We start from the raw sequence: 25,482 nt of genomic DNA, 5'->3' as shown, positions 1-25,482 counted from the left end.
GTAGCTGCACCCAGACCGGTGTAGCTGCACCCAGACCGGTGTAGCTGCACTAACACCGGTGTAGCTGCACTCAGACCGGTGTAGCTGCACCCAGACCGGTGTAGCTGCACTAACACCGGTGTAGCTGCACCCAGACCTGTGTAGCTGCACTAACACCGGTGTAGCTGCACCCAGACCGGTGTAGCTGCACCCAGACCGGTGTAGCTGCACCCAGACCGGTGTAGCTGCACTAACACCGGTGTAGCTGCACTCAGACCGGTGTAGCTGCACCCAGACCGGTGTAGCTGCACTAACACCGGTGTAGCTGCACAAACACCGGTGTAGCTGCACCCAGACCTGTGTAGCTGCACTAACACCGGTGTAGCTGCACCCAGACCGGTGTAGCTGCACCCAGACCGGTGTAGCTGCACTAACACCGGTGTAGCTGCACTCAGACCGGTGTAGCTGCACCCAGACCGGTGTAGCTGCACTAACACCGGTGTAGCTGCACCCAGACCTGTGTAGCTGCACTAACACCGGTGTAGCTGCACCCAGACCGGTGTAGCTGCACCCAGACCGGTGTAGCTGCACCCAGACCGGTGTAGCTGCACTAACACCGGTGTAGCTGCACTCAGACCGGTGTAGCTGCACTATAACCGGTGTAGCTGCATTCAGACCGGTGTAGCTGCACTATAACCGGTGTAGCTGCACTAACACCGGTGTAGCTGCACTAACACCGGTGTAGCTGCACTAACACCGGTGTAGCTGCACCCAGACCGGTGTAGCTGCACTAACACCGGTGTAGCTGCACTAAAACCGGTGTAGCTGCACTCAGACCGGTGTAGCTGCACCCAGACCGGTGTAGCTGCACACAGACCGGTGTAGCTGCACACAGACCGGTGTAGCTGCACTAACATCGGTGTAGCTGCACACAGACCGGTGTAGTTGCACTAAAACCGGTGTAGCTGCACCCAGACCGGTGTAGCTGCACCAGACCGGTGTAGCTGCACCCAGACCGGTGTAGCTTCACTAAAACCGGTGTAGCTGCACCCAGACCAGTGTAGCTGCACTAGAACCGGTGTAGCTGCACTCAGACCGGTGTAGCTGCACACAGACCTGTGTAGCTGCACTCAGACCGGTGTAGCTGCACACAGACCGGTGTAGCTGCACCCAGACCGGTGTAGCTGCACACAGACCGGTGTAGTTGCACTAAAACCGGTGTAGCTGCACACAGACCGGTGTAGTTGCACTAAAACCGGTGTAGCTGCACCCAGACCAGTGTATCTGCACTAGAACCGGTGTAGCTGCACTCAGACCGGTGTAGCTGCACACAGACCTGTGTAGCTGCACTAAAACCTGTGTAGCTGCACTCAGACCGGTGTAGCTGCACCCAGACCGGTGTAGCGGCACAAAGACCGGTGTAGCTGCACTCAGACTGGTGTAGCTGCACTGTGTCACGGCATACCGGTGTAGCTGCACTCAGACCTGTGTAGCTGCACTGTGTCACGGCATACCGGTGTAGCTGCACTCAGACCGGTGTAGCTGCACTGTGTCACGGCATACCGGTGTAGCTGCACTCAGACCGGTGTAGCTGCACCCAGACCGGTGTAGCTGCACTAAAACCGGTGTAGCTGCACCCAGACCGGTGTAGCAGCACTAGAACCGGTGTAGCTGCACTCAGACCGGTGTAGCTGCACACAGACCTGTGTAGCTGCACTCAGACCGGTGTAGCTGCACTAGAACCGGTGTAGCTGCACAGAGACCGGTGGAGCTGTCCAGTGTACCCACAGCAATGAAGCAAATATAAATTAGCGCAAAAAAGACAACTGCATCGCAAGAGAAATAGAAAATATTTCATGAAGCAATGCACTTGTTGTGGACTGCCAGAGCAATAATATTTACAACTGCAGTTGCAGCACGGTGTACTGATATTTACTCTTAGTGACAGGATAAAACGTTTTTTAAAATTATCATTATAACCTTTAGCTTTATGTATTAGCATGCTTTGTGTTAGTGAAACGGATTTGTATCCCGTACGTGAAGCATTGAGCTAACACCTATCCAATCATTGCCACATCTTTGTTAAACAAATTGTCTTTATCTTACTGGGCACCTTATTAATTAAGCCGTGTAAGCATATGAAATCGGCCTCGCTTGTGCCAAAGAAACTTGTGACACGCTGTGTAACAAACACACCATAGTGGCGAGATGTTAACTCCCTCGCGAGGTATGCAGGAGGTCTTGGGTTCGATCCCGACCCTGAAACCTGTATATTTACACGTTCTCCCCGTGGTCGCGTGGATTTTTCTCTAGGTCCTCCAATTTTTCCTTCACATTTATAATCAACATGCATTTAGAGTATTTAACTGCTATACATTTCCATATAAGCCACTTTGTTGAGCTATCATTTGTGGCCAGGTCGCTTATGACTAAAATATATATAGCTTCGTGGGTCTTACCTGGTAAAATAAAAAATAGTTGAGTTTCTAGTTTTATACGTGGTAGCCACTGTGGTACAATATAAACGTAGCGTGGGAAGGAGGTGAAAATAAATGTTTAAAGCAATGAATAAAACAACACAATAGATACAAAATATATGTACCGTACTAATTATAACTTACCAATACCGTGAGTTAATTGTTAGTGGTTTAATGATTTACATTCCAAATGGAACCCAACCACCTTAATCGGAAATAGAAAAGGTACATAATAGGTTAAGGTTTTGGGAAATGACACGGACTGGCTCGCATGCATACTATTGCAGCATTTAAACATCGTTCATTTAACAATGATTAAACAAATACAACCAATAATGGAAAGGTCATACGTCTGACAAAATACAAAAGCACGTGGGATAGCCATTTATATAAATAGTTTTAATAAATGTACACTATAAGTAATACATTTGACCAAGGGTTCATTTGTGAGTTATGTCATATCACAAACATGGAATCGCAAATGCGATGTACATAAAGTTCCACTGTAGGTTTTAAATAATGCCACGTTTCTGCTCGCAATTTGTGATGAGACCGATAGGATACTGGTGGGCACAAAACGGAACACCGAAGCCATATTTGCCACGTGTGCACACATTTGGCGACCTTCGGGAGGCAATGAGAGAGAATAGGACGATGTTTTCACAAATGAGGGAAGAGAAGCATTGACAGGTACAATTCTCCACGTTTTAACACAAAAAAAGTTACTTCACATCTAACCAGAAAAAAAAATACTTGGCACACAAAACATGCCGTGAGTCATGCATGCACAGACAGACAACCAAATATATTTCTCCAGCAGCGTTTGTAAATGCTTGGCTATAGAAGCAATAGTAAATAGACTTTAATGTATTGAGAAATAATAGGAACTGTAGGCAGCAATGTTTGGTACATGATGGGTTTTGAAGTTTCTTGCTGATTTTCCAAGGAAATGAAAAACAAATTGATATCGGTTTTTTTGTGTGCTAGAAATATATTATCAGACCAATCCCCTTAAAAGTGTTCCATTTATGAAGCATTAATATGGAAATGCATTGCAATTTTATTTATATATCTGAATTTTGATCACTTGAACAAATTACAACACAGCACTACTAATGTATTGCATTGAAGGTTATTGTTAAATCCCATTAACACCTACGTGGGTGCATTGGACATAACAGTTTCATTAAGTGAGCAATTTGTTCCGTACAGCACTGCCGCTATCACAACGTATGTGGGAAAATAAACTGCTGCAGACAAATCAATCCAATGCCACGCTAAACTACCGAATGACCTGGCCAAATGTATTTGTTTTTGTAAAACATTACAATTGTTTTTGTGCTGGGTGTGTGCAGCGGCACAAATAAATCTGCATATGCTGTATTTCATACATACACTCTTATTACTCATCAGAACATGCACTATAATGGTAATAACGCTGAGACTGACTTGTTATTTTGATGCTTCTTTAGAAACACCATCACAGCCATGGTAAATCTGATGTTGGATCAAGGCTTCTCCAGGCCATCACTATCTCCCAAGATCCTGTGATGTTAAGTCGACCTAGTACTTGCACACAAGCTGATTTAATCGCTCCATTCTCCTCTGCCGACATCTTCTTGGCTGCGTTTTATTCCTTGGCTCCCACTCCACTCTGTCATTATTCTTCACCACAATCATCTGTTCTAGCAGCGTGGCCTGTCCAAGCCCACATACTTACATTAACCCGTGTAGGTTCTCTAATCCATGTGTTCATCTGGATGTCTCGCAGCATAATGTCAAGTATGCATCTCTCCATGCTTCTCTGCGGACCTTTCTGATCGTGAAATGTTTCTTCACTTACCGACAGACATAAACATGTTTCGTCTTACCAGTCTGTGATTCCTTCCTGTGTTGACGATTTGGGGTTTATCCTTAATCCACCGTTTGGGCTTCTTCACGTCTATTTTATCGTTTCCTTCTTGTTAAAAAAAAAGACAGGTCTGTCGTTATTTTTACGTATTTTCCAGCTGCAAATTTTAGTAGATGCTGACCACTCATCCCTCACTCCAAAACCCAAATTTACCAATCATCTTTTCGTCTCTGTGTCTTTTACATACGTTTGCATTAAGGCAGTCATCCATTATGATGTTGTAAATGTGCTGTACCATAACTTAGTAGTTTGGTAATTTATGTGTATAGTTGTTCTACTTCTTCATCAGCATGACTTGTTGGAGCATATACTTGAATTATATCATATTTTACTTGTAGTGTTTCGAGAGTCTTAGACTAAGGCCTGAGGCTAAGGCTTCAAGGCTCTCAAAACACTGAACAGAATATTGTGCTGTAAAATTTCAATCTGCACACAAAATAATAAATTTCAGAGCTAATAGTTGTTATTTGGCATAGATTGGTCTCTACCCCTATCACCTCAACCTAACACAACTACACACACACTCATAATCAACGTTTTTGGGTTTAGATCGCGTTATTTATAAATGTGTCGTAACCCTCCACCACCCGACACGGCCAATCAGTAAAAAAGTGTCACGTTGACAAAAGACAAATAGTTCACTGCTTTAGCCCACCGGTGTGTTGAAGCCACAACATTTACAATTTGAGTACGACGTTTCGCTGGTAATTGCATCCAGCATCATCGGGTGGTGGAGGGTTACGACACATTTATAAATAACGCGATCTAAACCCAAAAACGTTTATTATGAATAACATTGGTCGCGAAAACCTACGTGTTACACACACACTGCACAGTGATTAGTCAGTTTATTGGGTGCCGATCAGCGGTAGAGTGAGCGATTGGGGGTTGACTCAGAATCAAAATCTTTATTTCGACTGGAGGAACCCGATGAGGTATTAAGTTATTTTTCAGCTCATGATCTCTCTGGAGTCTATGAAAATGGGTAAAACTTTGTGGGGGAAATCAACAGTGGTATTCCTCTGGAGTCACCCCCATCATAGCAATGCATAATATCCACCACTAAACTCAGGGCTGTAAACAGGAGATCAGTTACTGCCTCAATACTCACGTGAGCAAAACATCACTCACTACCGTCTTCGTTTCTCGAGAGTAGGGCACATGTGTAAATGCTGACTCGGACTGTGTTCGTGAATTCTTATCCATACACATGAATTCACTTAAAACATGTGTGATACGAACGTTAAGACCTACATCAGTATTTTCAACAAGGGTAAACTGACTTTTACTCCTGATCCACCTATGTTTGTTTTGCCTAAAAACAGCAGGACTTTGTAAAGAAAGATACGCTGTACAAATACCAACGGAGAAACACTCCACCTGCACAGAAGTTGGTGGATATATAAATGGAAGCAGCATAATCCACTGGTTACATTTGGTGTACGTTGAAGAACATAAAAACATGATGTTGATCGTAGTGTTATTTTCATTATTGGCGTATTCATATGGTACTTTAAAAACATCAACATTTTTGTACTTGTATTTTTTTGTCACTAAACTAAATATACATGTAAAGTGGTAAATACTGCACATAACGTATTATATTTGCGCAGATCAATACTGCTACAGGTGGAGAGGTGGTAGAGATGTTCGTGCACTGTGCCATCAATCTAGTGACCTGAGTTTGATTTCCGCCATGGCTAACATCGGTGGCGAGTGATATATAAACTAGTCCTGGGCTGCCCATTCACCAACCTGTATGGTGAAGTATGGTCCAACAACCCACACGTTTAGGGGTGGCCTTATCCAGCAGTGAATAGGCAAGGGCTGTAATTATTATAATCAGGTCACCCCTGAAAAAGAGACTTCATTTCTGTCTCAGTGGGTTCTCACCTAGCAGAAGCCATAAATCATTAATGTCCTAATTGACGTTACAAACATAGCTCTGTCAGAACAATGAGGAAAACAAAACTCATACATATAGTGTCCATATTGATATTGGATCGTGTCCAAAATATCTACAAAATCAGATTGTGCATATGGCACATCGTTTTGACGGTTGCTCGGTGTGAATTTGTTCCAGAACTTGCAGTATAAAAATATATCCAGTAAAATGGATTCATGTTGTGTTGCTGCTGCTGTTGCTGATTCCTCTATGGGTGCAGGCCAGAAGTGTGGGAGCCCATCCATCCAGCCTGTTATCTCAGGCCTCTCCAGGGTCATCAATGGAGAGGAGGCTGTACCTGGGTCCTGGCCCTGGCAAGTCTCCTTGCAGGTCTGCTCCTCCATTCACAAGGAGCTCATTGGTTACCAAATGTTAATTTAAACTCTTTAAAATAGCACGCGCCATATTACACAACACTGGATAAATGGTCCAACTTATACAATCCATTCAAACTCGTATTTATGTCACAGTGGAAAGTTGCGATTGACTATGACTACCACAACAATGTGTATAGAATTATATAGTTTTGACTTAAAACTTTCGTGACTGCAGGAATTCATATTCTATGGTTCTTTCGATAAAGTCATGTAGATAGAAAAAATAATATTTGATATTATTTTTCTATCTACGTGACCTTACCGAAAGAACCAAAGAATAATTATATAGTTGTACTGTAGATACTGCAACTCCCTATTGGGATATACCATATTTCATTGTAAAGTTGATTTATTACGTTTAACCATATCCTTCATGGATAATCAACTTCATATATGCATATTTTCCATCTTCATCTTTGTATAAATAACCAATTTTCATTCATCATTTTTACACTGAAGATATAACGGTGTGTGCTGTATTTTTAATTTTGTCAATTTTCTACTCCCAGTATGAGGACGGATTCCATTTCTGTGGAGGCTCCATCATTGATCCTTACTGGGTCATCACGGCCGCGCACTGCGACTTCAAGTAAATGTGGCAGTTCGACAAAAATGTTTGAAAGGCCGCAAAAAAAAGCACGGATGTTTGTGACACGAACATTCAACATCATGAAAAAATTAACCCGTAAAAACAAAGTTTTTCACTATAAATCCTTTATATGCGTGGCGGCTAGAGTCCTCTCGTCCTCTGGCTTGAGATGGCTGCCACCTATGGGTCAGATGATTGTCTGCCAGCATTAAGCAATTGGTAATTAAATATTATTAAAAATTTCCCTAAACAGTGTAAAATTTTGGATTTTTTTTATGAAAATAAATTGTCACGCACAACGAGTCTGTGTGGAAAATATCAGCTCGATTGGATCACGGGAAGTGGGTTAAAAAACGACCGAAAGATTTGCACGGTCGTAAGCAAGCAAGCACGCAAGCAAGCAAGCGAACTTAATATAAAAGATTTAAAAAATTAACCCGTAAAAACAAAGTTTTTCACTATAAATCCTTTATATGCGTGGCGGCTAGAGTCCTCTCGTCCTCTGGCTTGAGATGGCTGCCACCTATGGGTCAGATGATTGCTTGCCACCATTAAGCAATTGGTAATTAAATATAAAAAAATTTCCCTAAAAAGTGTAAAGTTATGGAAAAAAATTTTCACGAAAATTGTCACGCACAACGAGTCTGTGTGGAAAATGTCAGCTCGATTGGATCACGGGAAGTGGGTTAAAAAACGACCGAAAGATTTGCACGGTCGTAAGCAAGCAAGCACGCAAGCAAGCAAGCGAACTTAAAATAAAGGATTTAAAAATGGAAAAGAACAAACAGTCTCACTGAGTTTATTTTTGTGCAATGTCTCTTTCCAGACCAGCCAATCATCGCGTAATTGTTGGCGAGCACGACAAGAGCAGCAATGTGGAAAACATCCAAATTCTCAACGTGGAGAAGGTAAGTGATAGAACATTCTGTACAACTCTCATCCATTTGAGCACCAATTTTTTTTGACAATGTTTCCAGAAGGTAGTGCTTTTTTTGTGAAAGCTTTATAATAAAATGAATTATTCTACATTAGAGTATTTGGAAATGCGATAAACGCTGTATTACCATTATTTGAATCACCACTTCATTTACACTCTACGCGTCATGTGACAACCAGCAACAGCAATGCGTTGCTTTATCTTTTTTTGCGGCATGTCATACAAAATGGACATTCTCATTACAACACTTCCAATGTTGAGCACTCACCAGCTTAATTTGTATTTGTGAAAAAAAACACACATATTTGAATCACACACAGAGAGGCGTTGAAATCCAATAGCATACATTAATTAAAACACACATGCTTCAATGTGGATCCTCCGTTGATGCAGGCGATCACTCATCCCTTGTACGACCCAAACACCATAAACAACGACATCCTGCTTCTCAAGCTGAAGGAGCCAGCCTTCTTCGGAGATACAGTGTCGCCTATCTGCCTGCCCCGAGCTACAGACGTGTTCTCCCCTGGGACCAACGCTGCCGTGACTGGCTGGGGTGTCACCCGGTGGAACGGTACGCGCTGTCGGTCACCCCGCTGCTCACGAACGAGTGTTCTCACTCGCGAGGAGTGCTTGCAGCTGGCTACGAGTTAGTGTCGTCAGTGAAGCAAGCGTACGCGCGCAACACATCGTGGGAGGCTGGCTGCGTGGAAGCTAACTACCGCGTTGCAACGAAATTGGCGGTGTCGCATCGGAAGCCACGTGAATGCATGTCTCTCATACTTCCCCGCTGCGAGCACAAATTTTAGACATCTGGCCGTGTCGGTTGTGTTGCGTACTGCACAGTGGCGGCACCACGCACGTGTGTTTTAATTTGCTTAATTAATATGCATGGGTAATAGCAATTACAGAACCTCACCGTGATGGCAATCTTTTTTTATATGATATAGAAATTATTGCAGATAAATGCTTAGCAGGTGAGTTTAATTTAATGCAAAACCATCTCCGAGCCTGTATAACCCAGCTACACTAAAACAATACCACTGCTACAAATCAATTGCTGCATGCATAGTCAATTAACAATTTTAATGTTTTCGCTCATCGTAACGTGGCATGCTGCCTGTTTAATTATTGTTTTAATGCATCACTGTGGGCGCAGCTGAAATATATACTAATGAAAGCATCGTAAATGTTGGTTACTTTTGTAACGTGTTTAAATTTATGGAATGGGAACCGAAGAACAATTTTAGCGTGGACTTCCTGCACCTTACAAGCAGTGGCAGCGCGAAGCAAAAACAAGCCAAGTAAATGGATAGGGCCCCAAGGGGTTCACGGGGTCGTGGATTCATGAAAAAATTGGCACGCATCAAATATCCGCTCAAAAAATCATTGTAGACATAACAAGCTAATTGATATTTTAAAAAAACTAGGAGGTAAATATGCAGTGAAATAAGATAAATAAACTAACATGAGAGATGTGTTTCTCTTCTTGTATCTCACTTCATCTCTATTTGTATATATCTATTTGTGTCTATATTACTCTTGTCTCGCTACATATCTCTCCTTTGTATTCTTTCTGTCATATCGCAATAAATTATCTCAATTTAAAGGAGGGGGGTGGAGGCAGTGGGAGGTGGTGGGGGGGAATAATTTCTGTTTTGGACCCCCAATGGACTAACATGACCACTACTTAAAAATATAAACACTTGAGCTTAAAAGATGCCGTTCAAACATGCACATTCAGCCAATTGTCCGTATGATAAATGCATGCAATGTATACACCCACAGCTAATTATGGTTCCAGCACGCTGCAGCAGACAGTGCTGCCCCTAATCTCAACTGAAGACTGCAAGAAATGGTGGGGCTCCTACATCATGGATCCCATGATCTGCGCTGGAGCAAATGGTCACTCCACTTGTATGGTGAGCTATACACTACTGACTTATCATAAAAGTCCATTCATATCAATACATTACTATAATTTCAAAGCCATGTTTTGTGTCCTTGTATATGCAGGAATTGCATTAAAATGTCCAAGATACATTCACCGTCCATAGACAGACGTTATATTCGTATGTCATACGTAAGTTTTGTGTGGTATTTAAATAATATTCACCCCGTCACTCAAAAGTGAATGAAATACGGGTTGTAACGTTCCAACACATAGCAGACATTAAACGTATTGCAAGTTACATTTTAAATTGTCATTCACATTGTATATATAAGTAAATACAGATACTCATAGCAGCAGTGTTATAAATATACAAAGTGACGCTATAGTGCAAAAAGACAGAAAATATCGTAATGCCATTTATCTAGGAGAGCCTCTTTCATTCTCAAGCTCCTCTTTCAGGAGGGTCCTGCTTTGCCATGTTCGTCCAATTGTTTTAAAGGACTGTTTAATGCCCAAGGCTCAGATAACAAGACTAAGGCTTCTTTAGTGTTCCTAAAGTTAAGCGTTTCTACCAGAGGCTCAAATAGCCAGACTAAGAAACCTTTAGGATTATTACTGTTCAATGTTAATAGCAGAGGGCTCACATGAGACAGTTTCAAGAGTGGCATAGCCATAGTATTTTAAGTATAAATCGACTCATTCTTCTTCTTGGTTCTTTCGGTAAAGTCACGTCGAAGGGAAATAATAAAATAAAAATTTCCCTTCTACGTGACTTTACCGAAAGAACCAAGAAGATGAATCCCTGCAGTCACGAAAGCTTTAAATCGACTCATTCTGTTAAATGATCGGGCCGTTGTACTGAATAGGTGGCGTCATGTGGGTGGGGTAAGGAGGAGGTTGTATGCAGTTTTAGTTTAAATATTCATGAGCAGGTATAATTTAAAATCGTTTTTCTTTTCCCCACCGGCCCCAAATGACGAGCCGTGCTGAATGCTGTTGGGTATTCCCCATAATTGCGGTGTGGCAGGGCGACTCTGGGAGGGCCCATAATTGCGTATGTTCACATACTCTTAGGTTTTTTCGGTAAAGTCACGTAGGTAAAAAATTTAAATTAATAAAAAAAAACTAATTTTACTTTTATTAATTAAAATGTTTTACCTACGCCGAGACCATGGCAATTTAAATTAATAAAAGTAAAAAAACTAATTTTACTTTTATCTACGTGACTTTACCGAAAAAACCTAAGAGTATGAATCCTTGCAGTCACGAAAGCTTCAAATCTAGAATTATGTTCACATAATTGTGGTGTGGCAGGGCGACTCTGGAGGGCCTCTGACAGTGCAGAAGGAGGGTATGTGGGTGCTGGCCGGACTCACCTCGTGGGGAAACAGTCGCTGCGACACCTCGGTGCCCGTGGTTTACACTCGGGTCACCACGTTTGTTGACTGGATCGCCGAGACCATGGCCAACAACTGATTCCTCGTAAAAATGTTCGCAAGGATTTAAATAAATTCAATTTCCTGCAAGACGTGATTTCTCTATGTGATGCAATGTGGAATGGTTATACATCTTTAGATGTTTGGTTAAATTGAATGACTCTTTTGTTGTCATTATGGAAGACTGAAATATACTGTATCACCTATTTAGACATGCATACAGTGTGGCATATGATAAACATGTATTTTACAAAATCTGATCAATGGTAGTAAAACATCTCCTCCAAGCCAAATTTTTCCTCTATATTTCCCATTATTTTGTCCCCAGTGATCTTCATGAACCACGGGTTGTAATAGGAAGGAGTTATTTTAAATGTATAAATGCATACTTCTGGAAATATGGACATATTGAACAAAAACTGAAACAGGCACAAAGCATGGGAATATGTGGAGCCATATTGAGACAGTAGAGGAATAAATGGATTAGAGAATATACATATGTGAATAAATCATCCGCTTAAGTGGGTTTGGGTAGGATACATAACTGAAGATGATGGCATATGGTCATGAATAATAACCAAGTGCCAAAAAAGGAATACGTCTGCTAGATGTAGTGGTAAAATCACCTTGTTGGCAGCTCCTAGGTGGATTGTTAGGTCGCGGGACCGCGAGATGGTGACGGCTTGGGGAGACATCCAGTCATGGATTGGCCATGGCTGATGATTACTCAGTGTAGTAAAGTGTATTCACATTAAAGATATCGTTCTATTATACAACTCTCGTATATTTCACAGGAATTACTAACATTTAAAACGTAGGAGAGATTTTTTGGCCTATTTTTTTTTACTTTACGTCATAAATGTAGGCACAAGAAAAACACCCATAAAACCAACACTCATTTAGCTCTTCTGCGTGTCTTGTTCAAGTGCCATTTCTCTTAAGACATTACAAATGGCGAGTTGGTTCTCTGGACAGATGGTCCCCACGTATTTGGTGATTCGTGTATTTTAGCACACGGGATGTTATATTTAGCGCCTGAAATGTACATCAGATTCCACCGCCCACCAAAGCCATTCCTCACGATAGCAAATTACAATCAGAATTCTTTGTATTTATCCCGGATACATCTGATAAGCTTTGAAGCTTTTTTCACAGATGTCCAGTCGGAGCAGGTCATAACGTTACAAGACCAATGGGAAACGTGTGATAAACAATCATAAGACTTGGACATGCCGAATATATATTTTAAATTGAATAAACAGTCACTTGTACAATTAGGTATATGACTCGTTCACTGTAACTTCATGAACACAGTTCCAGTAACTAAAATAGTACTAACGTATGAAAATGTATACTTAGAATTATGCACAGTTGGCAACGTACGCTGCCGAAGAAATTCGACATACATACATTTAATTTGTATTGCTTCATGACAATCGAAAAAAACTAAAATTGAAGAGCTACTACAACTGTGTTTAAACAATTACATTTCTTCACCTTTCCAATAAACATTCCGCTTTGCACTACAACCAGTAATGAAAACATTTGCCGACTCGTTTTTAAATAAAGTCGAGGACCCTGCATTAAACATGTTGTATAGTTAAGCGTCTTAATTGGACGAAATGTGAAAATCAGACAAGTGAAATTGTATAAATACACAGCCACATGCTGTGCAACCTTTAGTTACATTCTGGCGTTTGTTCCCTTAATTAAATCATGACAGCTCCCCGTTATTTACAACAATAAAGGTACAATTTGCAGTACTGTATTACTAATCTATTTCGAAAGTTATTAAATGAATACGTTTACAAAGCTTTTTTAATTTAAACCAATGTCCTTTAATTTTTTCCTGAAGTTGCTTATACGAGATTGCAAAAGTACAGTGTTAGTTATGTTAACTGCAAAAAACATGTGCCTCATAATTGAGCACGAAGAAATATAACACAATAATTGTACATTCAGCAAATACGACTAAGTAAACATTTATTGTCCACAACTAATTTTTGTATGCCATAATTTCGCCTATGCCGCAACTACTGATCGTTATCATTAAAGGGAAAATTAGAAAAACAATTCCGAATGAAAATATCACCTCCATGGTGGTAATGTGTCAGGTTAACCTTCGAGCCAGTGCCACTGAAAACATGGGTCTTGAAGCAATGCTTTCAGCCATGCTGGCACAGTGTCCCTCAGTAGTATATGCAACGGATGTGGTGGATGGGGATGTGTGCCATCTCGTCGCGGTGGGCACGTGCATAATCCCACAGGTAATAGTCTAGCAGGACGGCGTTAATATCTTGAGCTTTTACAACACCGCGCTCGGCCAGCAAACGAGCCAACTCCTCTTGGATGAGCTCCACGCACCAGATGGAGCATCCCCGGATCTCGACTTCCTGCTCCTCGCCAGACTCAAACATCACACCTGCGGAATATGAATGGCGGGCAGGCTAACGGGGGAAGGCGTCCATAATGCTGCAGCCCAAGACTTTTGCCGCTCTGATGAAATGTTTTTTACACGTTTCATGTCCACTCTTTGAAGTCAAATACTTTCCGGCAAGAAAGGTAACCATGTCGGGTTTTAAAAGTCAGCTCAACAAAGGTGCATTTCATCCGTAGATCCCAATGCGGCATGTATGGAAAGCAGGAAATAAAACAGAACCAGGGTAAACGGCCAAAACTACAGGGTAAATTTAAGAGGTATTTTCAAGAGACTTAAATAGCTCTAGCGAATCTCTGATTGATTTATTACCAAAGCATCCCATAGTCTGGGAGCTACACTGGCAGAAGCCCAATCATCCCGGGAACAGAGCCTTGACTTCGCAGTACTTAGAATGATGCGATCAGAAGATCTCACGGACATTGTTAAGAGAATACAAAATGATTATTTCCTGCAAATATTTTGGGGCAAACCCATTGAGAGCCTTGCAAATCAGCAGCAGCATTTTATAATTCACGAAATACTTGACTGGTAGCCAAATACAAATACAATAGAGCAGGTGAGATGTGCTCACGAAACGGTTTGCATGTCAGGACTCTAGCAGTTGCATTCTTAACAAGCTGGCGTCTTCTTCTTGGTTCTTTCGGTAAAGTCACATAGAAAGGAAGTAATAAAAAAATAAAAATAAAACATAATAAAATAATTCTCACGACGTTGCGACTCTAAGACCTGGTTTTGACCTGAGGACGGCTGCTTGCGTTGTGGCAGAAACGTCGTGAGAATTATTTTATTATGTTTTATTTTTATTATTTTATTACTTCCTTTCTACGTGACTTTACCGAAAGAACCAAGAAGATGAATCCCTGCAGTCACGAAAGCTTTAAATCGAAAGCTGGAGTCTGCCCAGCACCTTAATCGGAATCCCTAACAGCAATGCCTTGCAGTAACCAAGTCAGGGGAACACAAAAGCACGGACCAGAATTTCTCGGTAATTAGGTGACAGGAATTGACGCAGCCAGGCAATATTTCTAAGTGGAAGAACGAGATTCTAACCACCCTGGATACATGTGCCTCAAGGGACAGGGACTGGTCATTTTGAACACCGAGATTTTTGACCTCCTGTGATGGGCAGACATCGTGACCATCTATTGACAAATGTGGTTAACCAATTTTAGACAACTGCAGATGGGAGCCAATGAAAATGGCCTCGGTTTTGTCAGTATTGAGAAAAATAAAATGTTTATGCAACCAAGATTTCACTAATACTAATGACATAGACAGTGCAGAAGCAGCCGTCAGAGCCTAACCGGATGTAAATTTGCGTTTCATCAGCATAGCAGTCATAAGATAAGCCCAAATATTGCAGCAGTGCCCAAAGGAGCCATATAAGCATTAACAAGTGGGGGAACAAGTACATATCCTTGCTGGACACAGTATTGAACCAGTCTGATTAGAGATTTAAAGCCATCCATTGTGACAATGCACGAGTTTCTCTAAATAACAGCGTGACCATTCTTCTTTGGTTTTTTCGGTAAAGTCACGTATAAAAATAAAATAATAAATTAAATAATAGCATACGACGTTTCGATTGCAACACAAGCAATCATCATCAGGTATAATGAAATAGCGACATAGAATATAACCAGAAAACTATAGACAGACATATAAGCAGACAGATATAACCAAGATACATAGAGAGAGCAACCCAGGTACAGAGAGAGGTGATCGTCTCTCTGTACCTGGGTTGCTCTCTCTATGTATCTTGGTGATATCTGTCTGCTTATATGTCTGTCTATAGTTTTCTGGTTATATTCTATGTCGCTATTTCATTATACCTGATGATGATTGCTTGTGTTGCAATCGAAACGTCGTATGCTATTATTTAATTTATTATTTTATTTTTATACGTGACTTTACCGAAAAAACCAAAGAATAATTCCTGCAGTCACGAAAGCTCTGAAATTAACAGCGTGACCACTGCAAGGTAGGACCAGAAATTCCCATCGAGTATTCTAATTGCTCAGGAAGGACCCCATTAGCAATGGGGTCAAACGCGACACTAAGATCAAGCAAGACGAGAAGAGTGGCTTGGCCCCGTAGTCGCTAACAGCAACGACTCGTTGATCGCCCTCTCAAGAACTGCCTCGGTGCTGTGCATGGCCTGGAATCCCGATTGAAATGAGTCAGACTTGTTATTGAGATGCGAGGCGCTGGTGGAAACGAGAGGCCACAGCACATTCCGAGAACTTGGATAAGGATGGAGATTAGACGCGATTTGTCGAAAGTCAGGGTGACTGCAGCGGTCTTAATAAATGGTGAGAACTTTACCAGCCTCAAGAGGCTTGTTGCAGATGCCAGGGACAAAGGGCCCCAATGCAGAAACATTCTCCTGTAATCGTCTACAGGGAAAGGGATCCAATGAGCAACATGTAGGTTGGGAATCCACGATAAAAGAGGCGAGTCCTGCAGTTGCAGTAACAACAAAGTGCCCCCGAACCGGGAGAGGAGCAGATCAAATGGAAGGGGAATCGGAGAGACAGATATTAATTGGGAACGGATAGTGGAAATGTAACCAAAAAATATACTGAATAGTGGTGCAGTGATCAGCAGAAGAGGAAGAATTTTAACTTGTATCCTTAATCACAAGAATGATGGTAGATTATAAGGTGTGGGGGATTACGCTTGCTTATCGTAATGCAACCATCAATATAGGGTGATTTAACTCGTGAGATGTTCTTGGAATGGGCATGATGCTGTTCTTTAAAAACCTGGTGATGAATGGGAAAACCAGACTTTCTCCATGCATGTTCAATTCCGCGGCCAGTGAATTTCGGTGCCCTCAGATCAGTAGTGTACCATGGGGAGGGGTGAAAGGTCTTATTTTGTCATATTTTAATTGGTTCCTTATCCCTTTTAAAAAAATTATTATAAAGATGATTAAAAGAATGGTATTAAACACCAGTTACCATATCCTACTCTACGAAATTGAGCCTCCACTCTATCTGGTAAGTATTTAAATAAATAAATGGCATAAACATATTAGCTCCATTTCATGCAACATCTTGATATTGATCCTTCCTCACTGGAAGCTTACACTTGCCAACAGCAAGGATAAACAAAGAGTGGAAACGTCAGTGTGTGCATATTTTCTTGCTTTGAATTATATTTAAAACATAGGGACATGCTCAACTAAAACTCACTTTTCCACTTACTGTACGCAATCAGAATGAAAGCCACACATTTTGAAATATTGGTCAGTGTTTTTGCAGCAAGTGAAATACAAACCGTCTTTGAGTTTCTGCATGAGTCGGCTGGAGTACTTTAGAGCACCCAGGTAAACCAGTGCCTGGGGCACCCGATAATCGGCAAACATGGTCAGGGTGCCAATGTCATTGAAGAAGCCATCGCCCTTGCCCTCCAGGAGGCCCCAGATGTCAGCCACCAGGATCTGGGCTCGCTTGTACAGAGCCACCCTTTTGCTCTGCAGGCACACACACACACATTCAAACACAGCACAGAGATAACAATGCACATCCAAATGAGTCTAGAAAAGTATCCGTGTTGGGCACAATTTCACGTTGGCACTCTGCATGATTAAGATACGATCACTTGCTCTGCTTGTGGATAATTGTGAAGTATATGTTTAATAAAGGCAAGAGCATATATTTACGTGGTATTTTAAAACAGTGGTAACACATTTACATCATAGACATGAACTTAAAAAGGAATTCCAATAACCATACAATATTTATTTACTTATAAAGGCAGTCTCGCATTGTATATAACTTATCAAGCTTTGAGGAAAAACAGGTTGTTATGATACTGCAGGCTATATAGTAAGCAGCAGAGGGCAGTACGGCAAAATCAATTGGCTGTACTTTACTTCTATGCTCCCTGCCTTCACCAACCTGCACTGACTGGCGTGAAATATGGCCAACTCCCACAACATGGGGAGGCCCTCATCCAGCAGTGTACTGACAAAAAAGGCTGTGTACAATTGTCCACATTTAAACAGGAAGGACAACTCTCTCCATGGGACAATCGCTGTTGACCTCTGACATATGGTTGAACAGGAGTCATATTGGCCATGTCATGTCACAGAACAATCGCCTCCAAGGCCCAGACTTTGTGTAGGCGCAGCCACCACCTTTTGTCAATCCACCCACAAATTGGCAAAATGGCTGTGCGTGTAGTGTCACATAAGCAGGCTACATTACAGTATGTTCTCCTATAACCCAGTAGTTAATTCCCAGAGGAAATCACGTTATGGAAAAATTGCGTAAAGCACAGTCTGCGATAACATGTGAGATGCGTATGCAGGCGCAACAAAGACTGAGGTGCGTGGGTAGCATCTAGAAGCATCCTGCAGCATCCCGCAGCCTTGTGATGCTACGCCAAAGCAGCTGTACAACCACTTATTCCTACTCGCACGACAGAGTTCTGGTCACTCAATCGCGTTATATCCAATTTGCATCCGCGTTATAAGAAAGTGTTCCCTAATACATTGATCGCGTTGCATACAATTCACTTTATGAAAACACACGTTATAGGACAACAGCCCGTACGTACATCGTGCGCAATGTACCTTGAAGGTTGCTTCATCCCGGTAACATGGGAAGTTCTCCACCACCAACCGGAGCAGAGCCTGCGCACTGTGTCCGCAGCGACGCAAGCACTCCAGGAAGGAGCCGCCAAAGCTCTGGACGAGGATACGTCCCGTCTCCGTGAGCACGCGGTGCCGCTCCGCCAACATGGGCATTGGTGAGCCAGAGTCAGAGCGGAGAACGTGGCTCAGCTCCTCGAAGGTTATGTTGCTGTAGTACGACGCACTGGTCATATGAAACCCTGAACAAGATTATACATATTTATTGTTGATCATATACAAACTGCATTCTGCCTCCACATACATAGATGTTTTAATCCAACAGCCTATTGTCTTTCCAGACCAATACTATTCAGCTGTATTAGTTAATCAATCAAACCCTGGTCTGATTTCGACCCTGTAGGTCTCATAATACTGGTAGGAACCTCCTGGTTACACCAGCCCACAGGGGATTATTGTGTCCGTCCGTCGTGCATCCAAAAATGGGAGGGGTGGGGCTGGGTGGAAAGGGGAGGGTGGGGAGGGGCTGGGTGGGGAGGGGCTGGGTGGGGAGGGTGGGGCTGGGTGGGGGGTGGGGCTGGGTGGGGAGGGGCTGGTCACACCGTGGTGCCCTTATAAAACTCAACGTTTAACCTACTCACGCCGGCTTGTGCCCGCCCTCAGTCGGCCATATTTGCGGAATACACCACGCAGCCGTTGACCCTGGCCATTGACCGAGCAACCCAATGTTCCTACCAGCTCCCTCCGCAGGAATGTGTTTAAAATTACGTACTCCAGTGGCACGATGGTATCTGCCTTCGCCTGGTATACAGGTCGCAAGTTCGATCCCAACCCTGACACCTGTATATTTTAAGTTTGCATGTTCTCCCAAATGTTCGCGTGGATTTTTCTCCAGGTCCTCTGGGTTTTCCCTCCACATTTAGAATCGACATGCATGAATAGTATTTGGTTGCTATAATTTTCCACGTGATAAGCCACTTCGTTGAGCTATCATTTGTGGCCAGATCGCTTCCGAAAAATAGCTATATAGCTCAGTGGGCCTTACCTGGTCAAACAAAAATAGCATAGCATAAATGTATTTGTTTTTATACAACAGCCTATTGTCTTTCCAGAATATCAAGCAGCATTTGTTTAAGCAAACCCTGGTCTGATTTCGACCCAGTAGGTCTCATCATTCAAATAAGACGAACTGTTCATTATGGGAGAAATTATTCCAAATGAACGATTAGTGAGGCTTTATGTAGCTTGCAAACCTTTTTTTGGCCATGCTCGATTCTATAGAAACAGATTTGGCCAAGGTATCCCAAAGCCTGACACACTGCATGAATGCCAGGTTCATACTCCAATTGTATTCATCATGAAATGCAAACAAAACTCCTGAGAGAAAACTTTTTTTAAAATTCAGCTACAACTATGACAAAGGCTGCAGGGAATTGTAAAGAAAAGACCATACTTTAAATTGTAATAAAATAGCACAAATAAGCAGGTGTATAAAATACATTTTATAAATATTGAACTGAAACTCTCATACATGCCTACGTGCACCCGCACATAAAACCCCCAGCTTGTACGATAAACATTAAATACAAGTACAAAAGAAAAGAAAAAACAACCTTCATCAAGGGCACGGTTCATAGCGGCACAGAGGGTCCAGTACCCGCTGTACATCTCTTCCTTGTATTTCACCAAGCACTTTGTGTCATCGCTCTCAGCCCAGAAAGAGAAATTAAGTGTGTCCACCACGAACACCCAGTTAATGGCATCCTCGTTGCTCATCTGAGGATGAAGCTTGTGCATGCTTTTCCAACACTCCACCCCGAAAGTCTTCTCCTGATACTTTTCACACAGCACACTTGCCACCGACCGCACGCCCTCCTCTGCAATAGAAACGTCCTTGCTGTTCTTGGCAATGAATCGCCCGGCATCACGTGGACACAGAACCTCCTCCATTCCGTCTTCTGTTAAAACAAACATATGCATGCATGGCCATTCAAGCAGGGGACATTGTAGTAAATCCGTTTGACGTCTTCCTGTGCATACCACCCAGCAATATAAATGGGAACACCAGTTCGTCGATCGACAGATGGTGGGGTAAAGGGTGGGTACTGCCACCTCTTCCAAGACACCTGGCCAGAATGAAAAGCCAAATGCGAAGGGGCTCTAGTGGAGGCCCTTCTGCCAGCAGTGGTTTGAGCAAGCAATTTCAGGGCTGCACCTACACCGTTTTGAATATGCTCCTTCTACGTGACTTTACCGAAAGAACCAGGATGAATCCCTGCAGTCACGAAAGCTTTAAATCGAAATTTATGCTCCGATAATATATGGTAATTATTTAAAGCAGGTTTTTGTTTTACTAAATTTTTTTCAAGCTGAGATGAAGTTTTCATGATGAGCACTGCAACGCATCGTGTTAAGAGTGCAGCCCACGGAAGCAGATATCACAGAACATGAGATTTATTCAGGTAGTGTTGCATTGAAATGTTTGCGTATATTAAACAAAAATAACAGCCACCTTTCAATGAAGGCTACAAAAAGTACTGCAATTTAAATCAATTTAAAAAATCTGACAGTATAATATTGAGCCTGTTAGGTGTTAAAAGCTAGGGTCACGAGAAATGTTTTAGTCCATGCGTGGTTATGTTCAGCTCCAGTGAAGGCTTTTTTTTATTTAGTGGTTGAAATCCCAAATTTCTTTTACAGGGCCTAATCCATCCGTAAAACTACCGACGACATTCCATAAAACTGGTGCAGCCACTCCAGGTGATGTTCCAACTCAAGTCGGCCCTTGGCCAGCACATTCATTAGACGTGCGAACATCTGCTGAACATTTATTGTCTGCCTCTCAAGAGTCAACAATCTGATATTGCAAGCGACTACCCTAGCTTGCGTTAGGTATCTCACAATGTGCACGCATTACAAACATTGCAATGCAATCTATGCTGCAATTGTCCGCAAACACGAGAACGTCTTTAGGGAATCACAACCATCCACACAAAACAACTCTTGTTCTGGAAATGTCCAGGTAATGAAAATCATGAGTCATGCAAAGATTCATTCAATCAATACTATTGAAAACGTGCTTACTCTTATCTAGTGCAACCTTAATGGTGCTGTTTATTGCTGGCTGCTTAGCATTTTGGGGTGCTCAACAACATCGTTAACAGCAATGCAATCGGTCCCATTATCCGAATCAAACATCTGTTCTTTCACGCCATATTCATGAGCCGATTGAATCGAATCGAGTTTAACATACGAATCGCTGTTTCGTCGCGTCATATGCCGATTCCGTAGGTAAAGTTAGCAGAGGCACAAAAGCCCAAAGTCTGCGATATTGCAATGCAACAGTTACGGTGGCGATTCGTGAGAGTCGCAGTCAACGCGGTACGTTCGGCCTACGTTGGGCCAAAGTTGTTCCCACAACGCGGCAAACGTTGAGCGTTTACTCTGGTACAGACCTGGGCTAGGGCTAAGTTACAATTGTAGCCTCTTGCTAGCCGACTACAACGTTCGCGCTACAGATGCCGCTTGCACAGAGTTCGCACTGTACCGTACACGCAGGCTGCACGTGTTCGGGCAGCGAAGTTACTGTAAACTCCCCCCCCCACCGCCACGTGACCGCGCGATGACGTCACAACGTAATCGCGCGGTGACGTCGCCACGTAATCGCGCGGTGACGTCACCACGTAATTGCGCGGTGACGTCACAACGTAATCGCGCGGTGACGTCACCGCGTAATCTCGTACGGGTCGAAGGGGGGGGGGGACGTGCCTGGGAAACACCATTCATGGGGGTTGCAGAAGGGCCGTTGCCCGAAACGTCGCCGATTATATATTGTTTAATTGAAGGCTACAAATGTCTTTGAGTCGTTTTTTTTAGCCTGTCGCTTCTTGCCAAAGCAACAGCGGCGATCACAGTCACAGGGTTGGGTCGCGTGCGGTGTTGATGTGTCGTGACACCCACCCACCCACCACCACCCGACGCGGCCATTTGGTACGGATTTTTTGCTTTGACAGTTTCACCTGAAGACGGAAGCTTGTGTTGCCTCCGAAACGTCGTGATTTTATTGGTTATATTTTTTTATTAATTTTAATTTATTTTTTACCTACGTGACTTTACCGAAAGAACTAAGAGTATGAATCCTTGCAGTCACGAAAGCTTACAAATCTACATTTGGTGAAGGTTTGTCGCGCCGCGTGCCCAGACACAGCGACTGCTTCAGCACGCCCCCAGGTGTCTTGTTGAGAGAGGGGGGGGGGACCCCCCCACGACTTTTAGCAATCTTAGGGGCCGTCCATAAATGACGTAACGGGACGGGGGTCAGATTTTTGTGACGATGTGTGACGCGGTTTGAGAAATGTGACGTCACATCAAAATGCGCAACTTTAAATAAATATAGAATTCTTCTTGGTTCTTTCGGTAAAGTCACGTAGAAGGGAAGTAATAAAATAATAAAAAATAAAACATAATAAAATAAAATTATTCTCACGACGTTTCGGCTACAACGCAAGCAGCCGTCTTCAGGTGAAGAATGAGACACTGCCAATCTAGGAGCTTATATATATAGTTTAAAGCGATTTGAACCATGTTTTATTTTGGAGCGGGGGGGGGCAGAGCTTTGTGACGTCATATTTGAGGGGGGGGGGTCTGACTTTTTGTGACGCCGTGTGACGAGGGGGGTGGGGGGGGTCAAAACTCGTCAAAAATCGCGTGACGTCATTTATGGACGGCCCCTGTTTAAAAATAATCAAACGGTCTCCGATTGGGGGAAAGAGGCATTCGGGGTGATTGTTCGGGAGGGCAGACTTTTAAAGGGGTTGTAGAATAAGGGGGTTGAACGCAGGGACGAGAATGTTCGAGAAAGGGGTGTGTGGGATATATAAGTGTAGAGACCACGAGGAGTGGGGGACGCTCGGAGGAAGATACAAGCATGAGGACAAGAACGAAGCCTAGGGTCCCTCATCGTGGACGTCTTTAGTAGGGTTCCTGATTGTGGAAATCTCTAATAAAAGTGGCGCTTCTTATTACTTTGTCGTCGGGGTCATTATAAATACACGCCAGTGACGTGCGGTGAGGTCAATGGCTGGGGAGGCACTGGCTCGTGTCAGAGCCACATTCACACACTGAGGGGGGCGTGGTCTCAGTGAGGGGGCGTGACCTCACCTAACACGCCCCCTCAGTGAGGCAGACGTGATAGCTGCCTCCCCTGGTGCTTTTTCATTGCAGTTTCATGACGAGACCAGCGAGCCTAAATATCTTTATACAGTAAAACCTTGGATTGCGAGCATAGTTTCGTTCCGGAATCGTGCTTGTAATCCAAAGCAATCGTATATCAGTTGTGATCACGTGACGCTCGGCAGACAAAGCGTATACACGTACTACTCGTATTGCAAGACCTCGCTCGTTTATCAAATCAATATTTATTTATTTTGCTCGCCTTGCAAAACACTCGCAGACCAAATTACTCGCAATCCAAGGTTTTACTGTACATATCTTTATACCTAAATATCTTTATACACATTTACGTGACATAAGTTACCTGGAGTATGGAAGGCGAGGACATGAAATGAAGGGGTCTACAAACATTACATTGGTGACATACTGAGATAGTAACAGGCACGCGCTTATTGCCCGCGCTCCATTCAGTTTCTGAGAGGTTGCGCAGAGGGGAGGCTGAGCTCGTCGCTGCCTCACCTTTCATCTCTTCCTGTATTTGCAGCGGAGCTCCCCAAATTTGGCTATTTTGACTATAAAAATTATTGCAATCGTACAGAAATGACATTTATAACAGATCAGTGGAAAAATCTTAATATATATTTTTTACTTTTCGTAACAGCTATTTTCATTGGAGTATGACAGGTGAGGCTCTGCCTCCCCTGCCTCCCCTGACCGCACGTCCCTGGTACACGCCGTTGTGCCGAAGTGGTAAATCTGATCGGCGCGTTTCGGTTCGCGTGGCAAAACTTCCAACGAATTGGCCGTGTCGTGGTGGAGGTGGATTGACGACACATTTACATTGCATTAACTCGATCTAACACCCCCCCCCCCCCCCCAGAAAAACATGAATATTTCGTCGCGAAAGCCTACGTGTTAAATACCTCACTTCCGATTAGAACGTTTTGGCTACGTACGGTGCGAAAGAAGTTCAACATACAAACAGCAGCAGCCTTACCAAATAATTGGTTTAACTTTCAAATACCGGGCTACTTAGGTGGGCGAGGTGCCAAAGTATATCCGACTTTTTAACGATCCACCGTTAATTACGTAAATACAAAGTTACGCCCATGTACCGTTTGTAATGTATTTTATATATTTAGACTTGTAAGTGATATAAAAGGGAACAAAAACTGAAACCATCGAAAATCAAAAGCCAATTCCCGAATGCATAACCAGTAAACAACTTGGGGCCAACACGGGCATGATGCTACAAATAATGGGACTGCCTGGCACGTGTGACCGGTGTGACGTAGCTAACAAGTCACAACACTGCTTTTGGGAAGTGACTCAAGAAACGAAACACAACTCCACCAAAAGTAAAGTTGATACCAGCAAGGCTTACTTGTGCTTTGAAATCTGTGCTTCTCTTACCTGTACGACAAACTCACCTGGCCTCGTGGAGTAGTAGAAGAGCAAAGGGTACACCGACACGCCCACATCACGTGGTACCCAATACTAAAATTAACCTGTGAGCGAGTTAATAGTTGATGGCCAGTAGTGTTGCAAGAACTCACCCTGGAATTATACACTTGTACGTACAATATAAATGTAGTGACGCCCGACACAGCAGTCTTGAACAGTACGAGTCTTTATTTCTTCCAGCACGAGACACGTGCGGGTCTTCAAGGATCCCCTTGACTCCAAGCGTTCCAAACTCTCTCTCTCTATCTCGCTTCCTCTTT

The 25,482-nt window shown here is 43.0% G+C and overlaps 2 protein-coding genes across 9 annotated transcripts; one reads left to right on the top strand and one right to left on the bottom strand.

The window, feature by feature from the left end:
* Positions 1-5,749: 5,749 nt before the first annotated feature.
* On the top strand, positions 5,750-11,643 carry LOC133343829 (chymotrypsinogen A-like). The gene is made up of 7 exons (XM_061553726.1): positions 5,750-5,876; positions 6,534-6,643; positions 7,200-7,279; positions 8,106-8,187; positions 8,610-8,790; positions 10,005-10,138; positions 11,425-11,643. The coding sequence occupies exons 1-7, from the start codon at positions 5,831-5,833 to the stop codon at positions 11,584-11,586; spliced, it is 795 nt and encodes a 264-aa protein (XP_061409710.1). The 5' UTR covers positions 5,750-5,830; the 3' UTR covers positions 11,587-11,643.
* A 38-nt stretch (positions 11,644-11,681) lies between these two features.
* On the bottom strand, positions 11,682-25,273 carry QNG1 (Q-nucleotide N-glycosylase 1). 8 transcript variants are annotated; one of them, XM_061553724.1, is made up of 5 exons: positions 25,189-25,273; positions 20,200-20,544; positions 18,569-18,828; positions 17,269-17,464; positions 11,682-13,968 (listed from the first exon to the last, which is right to left on the bottom strand). In XM_061553724.1, exons 2-5 carry the CDS (start codon positions 20,534-20,536, stop codon positions 13,736-13,738), a joined length of 1,026 nt encoding a protein of 341 aa, XP_061409708.1. In that variant the 5' UTR covers positions 20,537-20,544; positions 25,189-25,273; the 3' UTR covers positions 11,682-13,735. The 8 variants fall into 8 exon arrangements, with proteins under 8 accessions (XP_061409708.1, XP_061409705.1, XP_061409706.1 ...); XM_061553721.1 differs by having other exon boundaries at positions 25,172-25,197; XM_061553722.1 differs by lacking the exon at positions 25,189-25,273 and adding an exon at positions 25,143-25,180.
* Positions 25,274-25,482: the final 209 nt, after the last annotated feature.

The sequence above is a fragment of the Lethenteron reissneri genome, chromosome 18, assembly GCF_015708825.2.
Source record: "Lethenteron reissneri isolate LAM-NWPU_2019-01 chromosome 18, ASM1570882v1, whole genome shotgun sequence".
NCBI classification, from domain to species: Eukaryota; Metazoa; Chordata; class Hyperoartia; order Petromyzontiformes; family Petromyzontidae; genus Lethenteron; species Lethenteron reissneri.
Note: the sequence above shows the minus strand (reverse complement) of the source record. Positions and strands in the feature narration are given on the sequence as shown.